The following is an 18886-nucleotide window of genomic DNA, read 5'->3' as shown; positions in this document are numbered from 1 at the left end:
GTTATTCTCTTTGTAAATATCAACTTTTCCTGCAGGATTTCTCATATTTACACCATCAGAGTGATATGCCTGGACACAGAAACCGCATTTTCTAGACTAGATTGTCTTAGGTTTGAGGATAAGGACTAGAGGAGGGGAAGAATTTTTTGTCAGACCACTGATATCAAATGAATGATTGTTATGGATTTTTGCCTAATGATGCCAAAAAATTATATTACTAGATTACTACTACAGTAAATTACCTTGGCTTTCAAGGTGCTTTGAGATGCTTAATGGGCTTTGGGATTTTGAACCAAAGCCTGGATTGAAGCAGCTGTTTTGAGGGGTCTGAAGAACAGTGGTTTGCACTTCTGTTAAAAGCGGTACAATGATCACTTTGAGTCATTTGAAAAGGATAAACATTTGAAATGCTTCTGATTCAGGCTTCAATGGCCACAGTAGAGCTGCTGTCGTTTGCTTTGATTCGTTCCTTTTTTTGTCTCCGTCATGTCAACAGACACTAAACTATTGGTGTTGATAGCAGAGGTCAAATCCAGCTGAACCGAGTAAATGGCAAAATATAAAAGAAAATCTTTGTGTCCTGCTGCTGGAAACATCACTGGCTGACACTGACTTTAGTGTGAACAAAGAAGTCACAGTTAGTTGGGCGAAATGAATGTAGCTGACCAAAGGCCTGAGTCCTGTCAGATGCTTATTGAGTGTCATGATTGGAAACAGGAGGGGTCTCCACAGCCAGCGGCACTCTAGGAAATTAGCTGAAGACTGCCCCAGATAAATGGCAAAAACTGGTCTATTAGAGATCAGCTGCCTTCTCACATAAGAGTAGTTTATTAATTAAGTTTTTTTTTTTTTTTTTTAGTAATAATCTCACTATTCAAAATAAAAGCAAACTAACAAAACAGTGGCTTACAGAGATGCTCTCCTTTAAAGCGCTGCTGTCTGCTACTTGATTTCATTTCTTGGTGCACTCTATTTTTTCTCCGTCCTGCTTCTCTTTATATATGTGTGTGTGTTTTTGTTTTTTTCCCCTCTCCCTCTTATATTTACACCCAGCACCCAACAGACAAACACACTCGTCAACCCAGTGACCCCTGACAGAGATTTTGATTATAAGCCTGCACTCCTGCTGGATTGAAGATGGGAGTCCTGGCAGACTGAGTCATCTATCTGCCCGTCTCCAAAGTCCATCTGTACTGCAACAGAATGACCAACGTCCATCAAGCCCATTGACAGTTCTCTTGTTGTTGATTAGCTGTCAAATAGTGTTCAGTACTCTCAGATATCTTATTGTTGTTGTTTTTTTTCCATTTCCTATTAGACCAGACCATGGCTTGTAAATAGAAAAGTCGTCAAAGTGACTGACAGTATATATAGATAGATAGATATATGGCTGGGCTGTATGGTGTGTAGACAAGCTTCTCTCATTGCAATTGTGGATGTTAGGAGATGATTAATGCCTGTCACTGTTGGCAGTTGTCTCACTAGTGCTTTCAGGGTTAGTCCCCTTGTCCTGACACCTTCTCTTTCCAAATTCACACATCTCATCCGATTGTCATTGCTAAATCACTGTGGGTTCATTTCTGGAAATAACTAGAAGGAACTCTTCTTTTTTCTCCCCCTTCCTCTCATGTGTGTTGTACTTCTTTTCGCTTCCCTCGCTGCTGTGAGTCCTGGTCTCTGGCGTCAAATTGTTATTTGTTCTTTTGCCAGCTTGACGCCACCCCATATGGCTCTAGAGAATTGAAAATGGAAACAGTGAAAATTAATGCTTCGCCTGCTTCCTAACCCTCTCCCAATCCTCCTACAGTATCCTCTTTGCAGCAGTAACTCTTTTCAGAGCTGAATGTTAGGATTGTATGGATCACAGGAACGGCTCATTGTGTCAGTCTCTGTTTAATCAAATATCAACTGGAATTTTCTTTGCTCAGTAATTATGAATAATATCCTCTAAAAAAAGAGAGAGACAAAACAAATCATGCTTTATGAGAGACTAATGCACCCACTACTATTACTGTTTCAGTACTTGCGTAAGGCTTAAATGTCAGTGCAATACAGTGGAGTGTCCTGGCATCGCACAGCAGCTGCTGTTCCTTCATTTGGCTTTGCACAACATAAAATTTGCTGCAGTTTTGACCTTGGAGTGCTAGTGTTTGGCAGGGTGTTTCGGAACTCCCTCAGCGACCATTAGCATCCTGCAAGCCCATGTTAATTAGCTCCGATCAATCAGATGGGTAGCTCTTAATTGATTGTACTGGTGAACTGAACACACAACACAATGTGTATGTAATGGTAGCATGCTGCTTGAGTGTTGGTTCTTGTCCTTGGCGGTGAGATGTGAATGGGTTTTGTCAGTGAAGGTCGGTGAACACTGGCTACTTAACTGCTTCCCTCTGACCTACCTATTTCTAGTAGTTTTATCCTCTGCCTCCCTCATACCTGAATTTCCTTTTTCTATTTTGTTTTTACGTTGGGGTAATAGGGCACAGATACAAAACTCTTATGCACATCTAATGACAGAGTATAGCAGACATTTCCCACTTTAAAAAGCTGCTATACAACCAAAGTTTCTATCAGTAATTTAGAGTATTGGTTAATTGACATAAAAGTAATACCTTAATCAAATAACTTACATTAACAGTTAAGTGTAACATTTCCAAACATGAACTAATTTCACGCTCTCCTAATTTAATGTTAACATTTTTAATTTGGATTCCTCGCTCCATAAGATGCGTTGCTTCTGATTTTTAGTCCAGTTGTTGTGTAACTTGCCGCACCTCAGCCTTTTCTCCAAGTTTACAATCCTTAAGAATAGCTTCTTGACAGCCACCCTTCCACTGAGACCATTTCTGATGAAGATTCAGTGAATGGATCAACTGAAGTACCAGATGCATCTCTCAGGTCCCGAGTCAGATCTTTGATGGACTTTTTTTCCCTCTATTTCTCTGCTGTAGATTTTGTTTTTTTAAGGCCTAACACTTCTTTTGTCTTCTACTTGTCCAATTTCCTCAGATGTTTAAGGACACACTTCACACCATGCTGAGATATATCAGTAATCCACTGAGAATCACCTGAGAATATCAAACTTTGTTATCTTCAGCATATTCAGATAAAGAAATGGGAACCAGTTATCCATTTGAAAGGCTGCTTAGTAACAAAGTGCCTAAATATACAATTTAAAGCACATTTTAAAGACAAAACACTGGTTCATCCCTTGTGTTAGGTACCTCTTTATGCTTTAATTTATAAATCAAATCAAATCAAAATTTATTTATATAGCACATATTAAAACAACAGTGTTGACCATAGTGCTTCACAGTCAGTAAAAGCATGAGACAGTTAAAACAAACAATAGAAGAGGACAACAAACAATAGGTAACAACACAACAAGCTAGACCAGCCAACTAGACAGAATCAAAAGCCAAAGTAAAAACATAAGTTTTAAGACGTGATTTAAAAGACTGGATAGACTCGGCAGTACGAATATGAACAGGGAGGTTATTCCAGAGTCTAGGTGCCACGGATGCAAAGGCCCGGTCACCTCTCGACTTCATTCGAGTCCTAGGTTGTGCTAGGAGCCTGTGATTGGACGATCTAAGTGCTCTGTTGGGATTGTATGAGTGGAGTAGTTCAGAAAGATAGCTGGGCGCTAAATTATTCAGAATATTAAAAGTGAACAAAAGAATTTTAAAATCTATATGATATTTAACAGGGAGCCAATGTAATTTGGCTAAAATTGGAGTTATGTGTTCATGGATTCTCGTACCTGTTAAAAGACGCACAGCTGCATTTTGAATTAACTGAAGCCAGAGAAGAGAGGAGTGTTGGAGGCCCGAGTAGAGGGAGTTACAGTAGTCCAATCTGGATGTAATAAATGCGTGGATAAGCTTTTCAAGGTCCTTTAAAGGAAGGAACGGCTTTGCTTTGGAAATCTGACGCAACTGGTAAAAGCTGTTTTTTTTTTTTTTTTTACCACAGTGGACACCTGTTTCTCAAGTTTAAAAGAGCCATCCAGGAACACTCTGAGGTTTCTTACAGTGGGCGAGAGATAGCTAGCGAGAGGGCCTAGGGCATCAGCTAACTGGTCTAGCGGAGTGTGACTACCAAAGACTATGATTTCGGTCTTATTCTCGTTCAATGTAAGAAAATTATGTGATAACCAAATTTTAACTTCATGCAAACAGTTGAACAGAGGTTGCAAAGAAGCAGTCACATCGGATTTCAAAGGTAAATAAATCTGGATATCATCGGCATAACAGTGAAAGGAGATGTTGTATTTTCTAAAAATTAATCCCAACGGCAACATGTACAAAGAGAAAAGAGCAGGACCGAGCACGGACCCTTGAGGCACACCACAATAAATAGGGGCAGAAGCCGAGGAGTGTTGCCCCATAGCAACAGAGAACGACCTTTCTGAGAGATAGGATTTAAACCAAGATAAAACCGTACCTTTGAGACCAACAACATGTTCCAATCTTGATAGAAGAATGTTATAAGTCAGTGTTAAGTGGTTTGACACTAACCTATAAAATTTGTTAGTCACAATGACTGAACTAAAAATGAGTGAAAAGGTGTCCAATGTCCAAAACAAATTGAAAAGCTTGGAGAACTTTTGCACTTTTTAAAAAATGATAAGAATATCTGGCTTCTTAGAAGCAACATATGAAAACAAGAAGTAGCTCAAGACTTTTTCAGAGCACAGTATATGTAAGTCAGCTGATATAAAGCTATATTTATTCGGTCTTTGGGAGGTTTGTATTTGGTATTGTTCTTAACAAGTGCATCTTTTTTCCCTCTTATCCCTATAGTCTCCATTATATAGTTTGTACAACAGAGGTAACAAATGTAAAATGTTTCGCTAAGTACACTTACTAGACACAAGAATAAAACAAAAATGTAAAGTATACTTAAAGGATTACTTTATGTAAAAGTAACATTTGGCTAGTTGTTTGATTATTTTGTAAAATCTCCCCCACATTATTGTTTAATATTAAGTTAAGTAATCAGTTATTTGCAGCCAAATGGTGTGGTGGTCTTTTCTCCTCTTCTTATATCTTTAATATTCCCTTTACCACCTTCTTCGTATATGCTTCTCTCTGCCAGCTGTGCTGATGTGGTTTCCTATCACAGTCACTCCATCTCCCTTTGGTCTTCTTCACCCCAGGGACTGCGTCTTAAGATGCACATGCACACCCACAAACAAATACAGTCACACACACCTTTGCCTACAGCTGTCACAGAGGTCAACTGCCCCCTGACAGTCACACACTCCCATTCATCTCTTGAACATATCCAGCCACGGTCCGCCTCATCCTCCAGTCTTATTGTCTTTCTGTCAGCCTTTTTGTGTCCTCCCCTGAGAGACTCCCAACTATTTTTGTCAAGTAATTCAGATTTACCTCTGATAGAGAATGAAAACAGAAAAACCTCACAGAATCTCTGTATTCATATATATAAATTGACTGTTGATGTGTTTCTAAATCAGTGACCTTGCCACGGCATTTCAAACGGGCACAGCAGTATTTGCGTGATTGTGTCAGCATCTCAGTGGGAGAGATCACTGTTGTTGCAGCTCAGTGTCCATTTGACAGGAAAAAATGGAGGGAGATGACTCAAGCATGCTGGCAAATTTAATTTGAATTTGGGGAGATGCCTCTGTTTCAACTGAACTGGAACAGACAGGTCAAATTTGACCGGTCTTTTGAAACAGTGAGGATTCAGCTTGCAGTGTCAGTGACAAATCAGAGCCTCTACCATGACTGCATAATTCTTTTTATAGTTATTTTGGAGAGATTTGGGTTAGAGGTCTGTTAACATGGCCAGTATTGTGCAGACGTTAGCCCTGGTGCCCAAGAAGGTTCCCCCTGCTAGAGCCTTTCTGTGTGGAAGTCTTTGCAGGTAGGATTTAGGTGCGAGAGTGAACTGTTGTCTGTCTCATTGACCCCCTAGTAAGGATGTATTCAGCTGGCATAGGCTCCAACCTCCCACTGTGTAAACCATGACTGGATGTCGAATTCTGGATACACATTTAAGATGATGAATGGATGGTCTGTTAATGCTGGTAATATAAGACGTTGTTAATATATATCTGACTAATTTGATCTTTTTAGTCTCATATTAATAGAAGTTAGAGTTTGAAGTGTATAAATACTTAGTATTAGATTAGAGGTGTTGACCAGTAGCTCTCATGCTGTGTTTATATCTACACATAGTATTGCAGAGGTACTCTGTGTACAACCACTGTAGCCACAGAATATGTACAGGTAAGGTAAAATGCACTTGAACCAAAGAAATGTGTCTTAATCTGGGGTTCTGCACAAATCCAAGCTATTGTCACCCATGTAGGCAGATGAATTGTATACTCTAGTCATGGATTTATTTCAAATGACTAAATAAAATTTAAGAGGAAAAAAGGTGTTTTGTTTTTTTTATTTGACACGTTTACACTAAAAACCAGTGTTTCTCAGTTTCATTAGCACTCGGTGGATATAGCTTGAGCATATTTGATGGACAGTTGTTTAGTAACATGAAAAAAACACACACCCACAGCTGGCCTCAGAATCTGACTCATTCAGTAAATCTCTCTCATTTAAAACAAATGAAAGGTTTCTGACTTTGTCAGTAAATAGTGTTGATAAGAAAGTAAGAAAGTCTTCAAGGCCTTTAACTCCGGGCTATTTTTGGATGAAACACCCACTGCGATGCCTGTTATGTCTGATGTCAGACAAAACAAGACCAAAATCAGTCATCTGAGAAGCTTCCCTAAGTTTAGTCAGTATCTCAAAAAAAGCATGATTCAGATGCTGAAAACATGTCTCTTTTCAGCTTCATTTTCTTCTCTGCTCACTTTAATTTATTCATAGGACTAGATGTTACAATCCTTGTCAGTGAAACGCAGCACTTGCACTGAGTGGGTTAGAGAAGCCTTCTAGGTGGGGTGAGTTTGCTGCTTATCATATGGTGATGTTTCCACCATTGCAGCACACCAGTCGTGTATGCCGCCGAGGCAGTCGGATCAGTCTGATCAGACTGGACGGTATGTTGCTTTGTGCCCACTGGTCATTTGGATGCCCACACCACTGCCTTCGGCTCCTTCCATAGTGACTGCTTTTTCCATCAACAATGGAAAGCTCTTTGACCAACCATCTAAGCCCTCTGTTACCCACCTCATTCAGTGGCCTTCGATGGTTAAGAAGCCCGTGCAGCCCACCTCCACAGGACGTAACCTCACTTTCCAGCTCCGGCCTTCTGCCTCATCTGCTGTGGTTGCATATGGCGGTTTATTCCTTTCATATGCCCCTTCGATGGCACACGAAAGGATGTTTCTTTTGGAGTGCTGAACGCTAGTGGATACAGTATGTGCTGTATGTAGGAAAAGTACTGCCTGTGGGAGATGGACGTTCCACAGAAGCACCTAACATTATACCTATGTTCATGTAAACGCACTTGGTGTGACTGATGCCTCCTTTAAAAAAATTTTATTATCATGTTTGTTTTTGATGTTAAAATGAATATTCACAGTTTATTCAGGAGAATAATCCAAGCAGAGAACACCAGATTTTTCTCCACCCCAGCTAACTCTCCAGCTCATTTGAAGGGAATACCGCCTCGTTCCCAGGCCCACCTTGCTTCCAAAACTAGCGTGTGGTTTAAGTGAATACAATCAGAATATTCTGGCCAGTGCGTGCTGTACAAATGATGCTTGAAAAGGGAAGGTCTTTACCTTGGACCTCAAGCCTTGATCTGTCCACAAATACCCTAAAGCTTAGTTGTGTGCTTCAAACACCTCTGCTTTAGCATTCTGGATGGCAGTGGAGCTCTATTGATTTGACTTGATTGAGCTGTTAAATAAATTTTGGCTCAGACGTAATCCAATTTTTACTGCTGTCCTCGGTCTTTCTACATAAGAAATTGGCAGCGTTGTCACGTAACCTGAACTTTCTATTGAAACGACAGCCTTGAGAAGACGTACACTGCAATGAGGCACGAGAACGCAGCCACACACGTTTCCTGAAATTAGGTTTTCGCCTCACTTACCAAAAGCTTTTAAACTAATAAGAAGTTAGAGTCATTTTCACCAGGCAAAGCAATTAACATTCGTTATTCTAAGAAACATGTAATAATGCATGAATAGAATCAGGTGCTTTGCGTGTGCGCGTGTCTGTGGATCACTGTAATAATCATTGGGTCAATTTCATCATCATCACCCTGTCTTCACAAAATGAAATAAGCCTACTTTATATAACAGGAGCATTAAGTTGGCCATTGAAAAGACTGAGATGGAGCCATTGTTTAGTTTTGATTTAATTGGCTGATGGACAAAGTGTAGAGTAATTAGCAAGCAAAAAAACCCACCCAAATCTTAATGTAACAGAGTTATTTGAATTATACAATTTCAGCCAGTGTTTGAGGTTTTAGATGCCAAAGACAGCATTTGGTGCTTGGCAGGTGGTTCTTTCAGATACTGCATATATTCAACAAACAGTACAGAACTCTTTCCTATCCTCTAATATACACATACACACAAATACATCAGAGGATTCCACTCTTCTTATGCCAAATCAGCAGTCCTCACTGCTTATATGAAGGGAAATTCAGCAGAATATAACATTGCCTACTTGAGTGTATTTTCAAAGCAACTTAAGACTTTCAAAACGGAAACGCTGCCAGTCAGTCAACAGGATTAGATTAAATAAATATTCTATCTGCATCATCATTAACTCATTACACTGTATACTCTGATTTTATAATAGTACCCAGTGATCCCAAACAGTTTTTCTAGCTCTTTAGAGCCCTTTAGTTAATACAGATATTAGATTTTCTTTATACTATCTGAAATTATTAACATATTTAATTATAAGTTGGAGTAAATTACTATTTAAACATTACAAATATGTGCATTTCTCTAACTAGTTTAGTACATGCAAACGCAATCATAAGGACTGCTGGACTGAGGTGGTGGAGCCAAGACGCAAAAAAAGGGGGGATAAATCTGTCGAATATGTCTGATATCGAGCCACTTCTGAACCAGAGGCAACTTCAGAAGCGTCTTAGGTTGGCTAAGGAGAAAAAGAACTGGACTGTTGTTCAGATGAAAGTAAATTTAGCATTTCATTTGGAAATAAGGTCCTGGACTCTGGAGGAAGAGTGGAAAGGCTAGGTCTTTGAAGTCCAGTGTGAAGTTTCTGTGATGATTTGGGGCAACATGTCATCTGCTGGTGTTGGTGGTGGCCGATCCTTTGTGTTTTATCAAGTCCAAAGTGAACACAGCCATCTACTAGGAGATTTTAGAGTGCTTCGTGCTCTGAATTGTTGCCAGACTTTATGGAGTTGGCGATTTCCTCTACCAGCAGGGCTGAGCACCTGTGAACAGTGCCAAAACTAGTACTAAATGGTTTGCTGACCATGCTATTACTGTGTTTGGTGGGATCACCTTGCCTGACCCGATTTGTCAAGAGGAAAATGAGAAAGACGCAAAAATAGAGATGAAGGCTACCATCAAAGCAACCCAGGCTTCAATAACACCTCAGCAGTGCCACAACCTGATCGTCATAATTCACACTAAATGAGCCCCAACCCAAAGTGTTGAGTATACAAAGTATACTTGAGTGTACTTTTCAGATTGTGGACATTGTAAATCATTTTTTATTTATCTGCAGGAATAAATAAATAAGTAAATAAACTAAAATAAAATAAACAAAGTCTTTAAATATTTCACTTGGAATATATCAGTTTACCTCATGTGAAATAAATTGCAGAATCACAATATTTAGGTCTTTTTGAGATGCACTAATAAGTTTTTTAAGGACTAGTCTGGATTCGTATCTCTAACCACAGCCATCTTTAAACTTCAGTCTTCATTTTAGTCTCAACTACACAGCTATAAAGTTCCATTACTATCTTGCAGTTTTTGCTTTATCACAAAATCTGCCAGACGCAAATATGTGCTAAAAGAACCTACAAAAGTAGGTGCTTCCAGGACCACATTTGCATGGTGATGCACACACAGACAGACAGGCTGACTCAGAAAATGAAAACAATACCAGCTACACTATTGCAGCTGGTAAAAATATCTGATGAAAGAGTAAGCAAAAAAAAAAAAGAGGACAGATATGAGCAGACATTACATGCCACATCTCACTGAGTGCTAAATCTCCACTGTTCTTTGGGTTGTTGGTATATTAGTGGGAAAAATAGCCAGGCTTTCCAGATGCGTCACTACTTTGTGCATGTAAACTTTTACTGAAAATACAATTAGAAAAACAATTGCATGGATGAGAGTGACTCAGCATGAATCACTCTGTAAATACATAAGATCAAAACAATATGCAGAAATATCAGCAAATCCTGTGTGAGGATTATAGATTGCTATTGGTTTCACTTGATTTACAGGGTTCGTTGTAGTTAACTTTAAAACTTGTCTTTTGCCTGTACGCTGGCTGTGAGGTTGTGGGTAATAATGACTTTGGACTAGGCTTTCACCCCAGTGTCTAATCCCCTAGGGCCTGTCAGTCTGCTGTCAGCTCGGCTCTGGCTTCTACTGCAGTATGTGCAAGTGGGTGTGTGTGCCAAGCCAATATTGATGTGTATCAGAAGGAGTAGATGTACTGGATACTGGAGTAGTACCGAGGAAAGCTGCACAGACACAGATCTCCTAAGCACTTTCGGAGCTGCTTTATAGTACTATATGTCGTCCTACTGTTGTGTGTACAGCTTGTGGCTCAGTCAGACTTTGAGCACTCTGCTGTGTGTTCATCCGCTTTGCCAAGTTTTCAGGTTTTGGCTTTAGGGAATGCCTTGTCTGACTGGTGATTTCCCGACTGGATAATGACAGCTTGTATAGGGAGGGATAACAGAAATCTCTTAAGTGCATCCTCGCAGCCCATCTATAGCTTTGTCGCCAGCAGTGGAGTTAGGAAGATTTTTTAGAGGTTAAATCTCATCTCCCTGCAGAATATTGCAGCCACATTAGCATATAAATGTGCTCCTTGTGAGATGCATGTTTAATACGAGCGAGATTTAAAAGTATAATCATACACAAAGTGATGATGTGGCAGTGAATGGGACAAACACAAGACTGGGGAGGTGTACTGATGAGCTTTACCACCTGCTTTTTTTGTGCGAACCTTTGCGTGTTTGTGTGTGTGAGACGGCAGATCGTGTACATGAAGTGCGTGAAGAGATAAAGCGAGTGTGTGCGTGCAATTCTGCGCCTGCCTGCCTGCGTGAATGACAGAACAATCAGCGGTGGCCTCAACAGGAGAAATATACACACTATTACTAACCTGCAATCTCACCCCGGTCCCCTCTGCTTTCCCTCCCCCCACCCCCCACCTTACCTTACCTGCCTCACCCCTCCTGCGATTCAGAAACCAAAGCAGAAAGACTGGCACCCTCCTGATGGCTTCATCCTGGGCCTGTGGACTTTAATCCTCCTGGTGTTTTTCAAGACCTACGGCATCAAGCATCTCAAACACATCTTCTGAGCCTCCTGTGTTTACACCGCTGGATGTAAAGCTGCAGAACCGTGATATTTGAGGGAAGGAGCGGTTTGTGACAGGCTTATATTCCTGGAAATGAAACCGAATTGTTTGGAATGACATCTGCTGCTTGTTTGGAAACTGAGTGATTCTTGGTGCCTTTTTCTTTCTCTTTTACTTTGAAATGACCCGAGCTCATAGATGTAAACATTTGTGCTCTGCGTTAAATGTTTTATATAAAAAAAGGACAACTGCATCACACAGCCATTTTATAAGAATTTTATGGGTTTTGTTTTGCAAAGACTAACATTTATTTTTCTTTGTGTGTTTGTGTCAGATGTTCTGTTTTTGTCGAGCCATTCCACAACTGCACTGTTTTCGGTTAAAAATGCACTAAACTGAGTCTGCAGATAAGAATTTAATTTATTTTTGGGAGCGCGTTGCTCTGCATATTTTAGCAGCAGCAGCCTTTTTGTTTAAGTGCTACACAGAATGTCTGCTCGGTCAGAAAAAGAAATTGTGAAACGAGGGCTGGCTGATTGGCTGTGAGTGGGCTGTAGAGAGATCAGTATTTAATGTCTCTCCTGTCCAGATACATTACACCCTTTGACCGTCATATCACACTTGTGAAGGATAACAATCGCACATAATCCCATCTCTCGTGATGGACCCATCCACTTTCCCCATTCACTAAATTGCCCTCCCTGTGGAAACATCCATTAGCTCCCCAGCCTTGTACTCTGCTGATTGTATTCTGGGTGATGGACAGCCATTTCCCCAGCCATTCTGCGTCCCGTGCTAGGGCAGCGATAAGTGAGTGATAACCTAGTAAGCCACCGGCCGTCCCACACGGAGTAAAAAGAGGAAAACACGCCTCAGCATAGAAGTACTCTCTCCCCTTCTGGTCTTGTATAACCACTCTACATTAGGCTTATTGTTGGAGGGAGGTGAGTGATGCTCGGAGCATATGGATTAAACCCACCCATTGCGTGTCCGCTGCCACTCTTCCTTGCAGCTAAAGTAGAAAAAAGATGGAGTTGGAAATGAAACCATATGTTTTGGAATGCAGCTGCTGCGTCAGCCACATTGTACCTTTTCTTATACATTATTTATGCAACACTTCTTCTTATTTCCTTTTCCTTCCCTATTTTCTAGTTCCTGTAATCGTATTCCTCCTGCTCCACCGTCAGAGAGCACAGGAACATTTTTATATCCTGAACTGGAGAATTTTTGATGCCCTGATTAAACATGAAACACTGAATCAAAGGAATAAATTTACATCTTTAACTGCCTGATTTGGTTCTTTTTTTTGAGAAGATATTGAGCTTCCTTAATTACTCTTAAATGGTGTTACAGAGTAATACTATTTAAAGGCACCCAATCTGCTTTTACTGTTCCAAACCTTGAAGGTATGCCTGGCAGAGCTGATAATCTAAGCATATTTATGCCACAAATACATCCTTGAAATCAGTGCTGCTTGAGTTGACTTGCAACCCTGCTCTGTCTTCCTTTTTTCCCTTTACTGGAAACATTTAAAACAACCAGGGAGGTTTTCAAATTCAGTTCTCTTTCACTCAGTATTGTGTTTCAAAAGAAAAGCACCTGGGCCCAAGTCTCCATCTACAATCAGTGTATACCAGGGTGGCAGAGCAGCCCTGAGATGTCCCCGTTTGCCAAAACAAAGCAACTGTATCTCAGATGGATGCATTTGATCTTAATCCACTTCAAAATGACTCCACATCCTCTCCATCCCACTTAGGCACTCTCTGGAATTGAATATAGTCAGCCTTTGAGTGTAGCGCTTGACTCTGCTGCCATTATGATTTCCCCAATGCTAATAAAGATCAGTGTCTATCTACCTTCACACCTCACTTGGTGGGGAGAAACCAGTGACAGGACAATATTGGAGCAGCCATCTCCAAAAAGGCTGAGAGATTTCAGGCTGAAGAGTCGGGCACGGTGCTCTGAATATGTCACACAGGTTCTTCAAAAGACGAGCAGAGTCGGTATTCACCAGTGAGCGCACACCCATCTGCTCATTGTCTTTAGAAGTGGAACAGCGTCGACATTGGCCCCATGTGGCAGCTTGCTAAATTTAATGATTTACACACAAGCACACGAACGCTGTTTGGAGACTGTGTGTCTGACAGGTTGTCCAATTTCCATGGAAACTCCGGATTTCCAGCTGCTTGCCTGTCAGTGAGCCTTTGTGTTGTCAATCATTCCCAGGAATGATAATAGTAATTTTAGCAGTCATGGATTTTCACTCATCTGCAACAAAAACTGGCATAAATCATACTCCATGGTGCTCGCTTACTGTACTTTTGAATTTAAATGGCTTTCTTTAAGGGAGGAAACAAAATTCAGTGCACAGAGATATTCTTACTTTGGCTTACTTTTATAATTGCAGCCCTGTAATAAACACGAACAGCTTTCCAGCTTTTGATCCAGATTGTCATTTTAAATTCATATAAGTTAATTTTACCCCACGTAGAAACTCAGAAAAGTGAAAATTCATGAGGCCGGGGAATAGATGGGTCTCATTATGAATGCTAGGACTGAGATGTAAAGATTTTTGTAACCTTAGAGACCATTTTGGTAACCATTTCTAATAAGAGATCTGCCTCAAAGGTCAAGACTGAACAAAATCCAACAACGTCCATAAAGGTCTCTCTCCTAAAATGTCACCTGTGGAAAGACTGTCGCAACAACCAATAGTTTTTTGGGTTTTTTTACCAAGTAGGCACCAACCACACACACCCAGTATGCCATCACAAGGAGGAAACGCATTTCGAACACAACCTTCCAGAGCTACACATCAAATGACCGACTGTGGGGCAGTAGCTTGAAAGCTGGCCTTGCCATCACATTTAAAAAATAAAAAATGTAATGGCAGTTTCATATAATTATACCTATAGACCATTTATAATAACATAAGGCTCATTAAAATGGTCCTTTAGAGCTACAATACCGCTCAGGAAAATTGTGTCATAGTTTCAGAGTAGCTACTAAACTACTCAATTAAATGGATTGATATTTATATATCACCTTTTTACTCATGTGTTTTACGCATTTAAAGCACTTTCTACTGCAAGTCTCATTCACACGCATAGGTGTCAAGCATCGATCCACGACCTTCCAAGTGGCAGATGACTTGCTCTACCACCTGAGCCACATCCGCCCCTGTTGCTGTGTATCACTTAGGCCCATTGTAAAATAATTGCACAGGTTGTTTTCCAATCCTGATCAAAATTCTAAGGATATGTCCGCTTCATTTTTTACTGCGCTGTCAGTTGCATCTTATTAGGGTTTTTTTTTCTTTTGTTTTTTTAAGAGCAAAAAGTTTTTGTTGTGTTCATGTCTCATTGGGGATGTTGGTGTCTTGTTTATACTCTCTTAAGAACATCATCTAAGTTAAGCCCTACCCAGTGCTTTTAAATGTGATACCAGTGAGACATTTACAACAACCAGATGTGGTGAGAGTGAGAGGCTGTCATAATTGCTAAACTCTGCATTTCATAAAACCTACTTTATGCCATGACAAGGAAAACAAATCTAATCATTGCTTTTAGTTGTGTACCAGAAAGTATTGAAAACATCATTCCCTGAACAGCTATTCTAATAATTCACATTAATCAAGTTGGTATGAAGCAGAAAAATACTGTTTGCTCCAGTTTAAATACGGTGCTTTTTTCCTGTATTATTCACTCGTAAATTACTAGATCTGAGTCTTTTAGAGTATTGGTCTAACAAATGAGGTATTTCAGGACATCACCTTGGGCTTTGAGATTTTTTTTCTCCGTTTTTGTCTGATATTTATTAGAGTACTGTAACTCCAGGCCTTTAAATTTTCTACAGAGCGTTTAATTTAGTTTCCCACAGAAGCCTTGTGTTAAACAGTCTTAATTTGCAAAATCCTAAATAGTTTTCTCATCCCTGCTGTAATGTTACATTTTAATATGACTGTTGAAAGAATTTTGTTTACACCAAACACATAAAAACTAAACTAGTCAGAATAGATTGTATATGCAGGAATCCTTTCGTAGTACCATTTCATTCAACAACATTAGAACTGGGAAACAGTTCTACACTGGCTTGAAAACCCATTGTTACCGTAGCATAATAGGACTGCTGTACGTTAAAAGAAAAATTACAGAGCCAGCTGATGGAGGGGGATAAAATTCAGAGATTAAAGTCATTTATCATCCATGCATCTGTGTGAGGTTGGCTCAACTCATTACCAGCAGATTCTGCTGCTTACTTATGCCTCAAGTAGATAACCTAACAAGGTTATAACCTATACTTCATTATTGGATTTATCTATAAATGCTAATAAACCATATTTACCTCCGCCAAGGAAGTAATTATTTGTATCAAAATGATTGATTGCATTGAAATCTTTACCAGAGGCGGGGGCTTGGTCCAACTTGAAGATGATTAGCTTTTGGAATTGATCCAAAGCTAGATTCAGATGCAGAACTTTTTAAACTGCTATAACAGCTATAACATACTATAGCTACACAACTATGCACAAATATCACATTTAATTTGGGAGATATCGTCTTGATGTTCGCAGTGAATTTCAAGACATATCTGGATGAGCAGATATCTTATGTATGATGTGGAGGGATTTGTAGCCCTATATATGTCTATGTAGTCCCTGCTCTTTTATCATGTGCATACAGACTCATTAGCTTCCTCACTAATGAACGTGCATGACATTCTGTAATAACTTTCTTGACTTTTTCCTCGCTAAGTTTTGGCTTTATTGTCTCAGTAGTTTTGAAGGTTTTTTTTTTTAAATATAAATTTACGACTTTAATCTCAGAAATTTCTCAAATTATTACCGCCCCATCCCAGAGCTCCGTAATTTTCTTTTTATTCTATAATAGCTCTAATACGCATTGTCATACATCAGTAGCCAACCAAACCAAAAAACTTCAATAGACCCAAATCCGTTATTTTTAATTTGTCCATTCATCCAGCCTTTTCTGTCGTGTATCTGGGTCGTGTTAATTAGGAATTGATAAATACTGCTGGGATGTACTGAAAAGGATTAGTGGCACATTTTAAGGCCATGACATCCCTGCTGGTTTTCTGTGATACGTTCACTTCAGTTTGAAGTTTCATTGTTGGAATTGTTGCAAATAAAAAAAAAATCCCGTTTTACATTGTCAGGTGCAGTCTTTATTGTTTTTATACTATAGTTTTTACTAAAACTATAGTCCTGCACAGTTTGTCTTAGAAAAACTGTTCAATCACTATGATGACCAGCTTGTTTGTCGTATTCAAAACATTTAAACCAATTAATCTATCTGTCTGAGGTTTTTAGTATAGACATACAGTAAGAGGAAAACAACAACTGAATTTATAAGTCAGGTTGTTTGTAGTTTAAAGGCAAATCAGGACAGATTTAGACTATTTAAGATGCCATTCACAATTTAAAGTTGCTTCTGTTGGTATTTGTGTGTATGTAATGTTTATACTCATGTATAAAAAATGTTCAAACTACAAGAACGACAATCTTAGTAATGACCTAACTTACTAGTTATAGGACTTCTACACGATGCTTTAAAATCCCCATTTCAGCATAAAAGACTAGTGAATTTAGTTGTTGTTAGGTGGTTGCTCCCTGCGACCCTAATAAGGATAAGTGGAAGAGGATGGATGAAAAGGTGGATGGATGGATAGGCGGTTGCTAGGGGCTCTGTATGGTGTAGGAGGAGTTCACGGACAGAGATGGAGATTTGGTGTATTACAGTAAGACTCCTTAATACGATGTGATTTTCAAAATAGAACTTTTGAAGATCTTGATAGTGTTTACATGTGTGGGTGTCATTCTGTCTGTAAACACAACTGCTTTAAAAGTTTTGAAGGAATTGTGATGAAACTTTGTAGGCATTTACAGTACTGTCATGTTACGGATCACTTAAAATGTACGTTACATACATCAAGGTTTTTGAGGCCAGCTTAATGATTTACTGGTCAAAAATGAACAAAAATCCTTAAAAATTAGAAATCAAGTGTGGGGTGTATTTTCAGCAAACATAAAGTACCTTATAAAGATTTAAAATGGAATTGCTCAATTGACCTTTGATCTGTCCTTTAAGACTGATCTAAAGTTCAAAGTGATAATAATGCCGTACAGAGCTATTTAAACATATGTTTCTTACTGCCATTATTCATAGTGACAACATACAGGCATATAGGGGAATGATATATGGGGATTCTAAATATCACATTGCAGTTTGCATGAAAATATCCAAATAATGTCCTATATAATGATGTCACATTTCACATCTGCCTTTCTTTCAAGGTGACCCCATAATGTGTTATTTTTACTGCACTACAAACAATAAATTTTACACTCACTCCATTTTAAAGTACATTTAAAAGGAACAAATAAAATAAAATAAATATATCCAAAATTTAATAGGATTCCTTTAAAAGTAGATCCTGCTGCCTTGGCAGAGGTTTGCACTCTCAGGGCGCTTCTTGTTCTATATGATATAAAAGATCTAAAAGCCTGCATATCCTGTTTAGTGACAAAACAACTGTATAACATCTGACTTCAGATGAAGATTTTTAATTACCGTCTTGTTATGTTAATATTTCTGAGTATTAGAGAATGCAATGAGCTTTTAATCATCCCAATATGAATTAAGTAGATTTTATTGATCTGGTAAAAGCTCCACAGTCTAATAACTAAATTGTCCTTTTACTGCGTATTTCAATTCCCTTTTCTTTGTCAGCTTGATTTATATTCCTCATCTTCTATGAGATGGCAGTACAGTGCAATTTTCAAACACAAAAAAATGCTCCCACACTCAGTTATGAACGTGGTCAAGAATCTATTTGTAGCTCTGGGGAGTAATGAGAGAGCCTTGTAGCTAGTCCCGTGTTTCATTATTATTTCAGTATGACACAGCCTGATGTCACAACCAGACAGGAAGAACAAGATTGAAAAGTGAAAATGGCAGCTGCCGTCACTCAAGGGTGAAGGTGAATCACTGGCTCTCCCGCCTCCACACAGCCTACATACATCATCTTCCCCTCCTGGTCACTGCTGAACACAAGTACCAAAAATATTTTCCATTTTTTCCCCTTCATTTTCACCTCTGTCTTACAGCACTTAGTTTACAACAAAGCTACCGATAAATGGTGCTTTACTGAGTTTTCAAACGATTAGTCAACTGGTCAACATAAAACTAACAACAGATTTTACAGACAACAAGATTGATACCATTCATGCTTATACAGGGGGAGTGAGGATACTGTTAAGACTTGCTTCTGTATGTTTCGTTTGACTACCACAAAACAAGTAGTAGCGCAGATGGCTTTTATTATTATTATTTTCTTTTTACATTTAACTTTCAGCTTGTGCTACGCTAACCGGCTACAGCCACGAG

At 39.2% G+C, this 18886-nt stretch overlaps 1 protein-coding gene across 1 annotated transcript in view; it reads left to right on the top strand.

Annotated features, from left to right (window-relative positions):
• The window catches only part of pigk (phosphatidylinositol glycan anchor biosynthesis, class K), a 38360-nt gene extending 25596 nt beyond the window's left edge, over positions 1–12764 (top strand). Inside the window, exon 11 of the mRNA XM_006792328.2 lies at positions 11367–12764. Coding sequence (XP_006792391.2) covers positions 11367–11483 — 117 coding nt within the window. The 3' untranslated portion in view covers positions 11484–12764. The remainder of the gene's footprint in view (positions 1–11366) is intronic.
• The last annotated feature ends 6122 nt before the right edge of the window (positions 12765–18886 follow it).

The sequence above is a fragment of the Neolamprologus brichardi genome, chromosome 18 (genome assembly GCF_056152115.1).
Source record: "Neolamprologus brichardi isolate AB-2024 chromosome 18, ASM5615211v1, whole genome shotgun sequence".
Classification (NCBI taxonomy): Eukaryota; Metazoa; Chordata; class Actinopteri; order Cichliformes; family Cichlidae; genus Neolamprologus; species Neolamprologus brichardi.
This window is presented reverse-complemented; position numbering and strand designations above follow the sequence as displayed.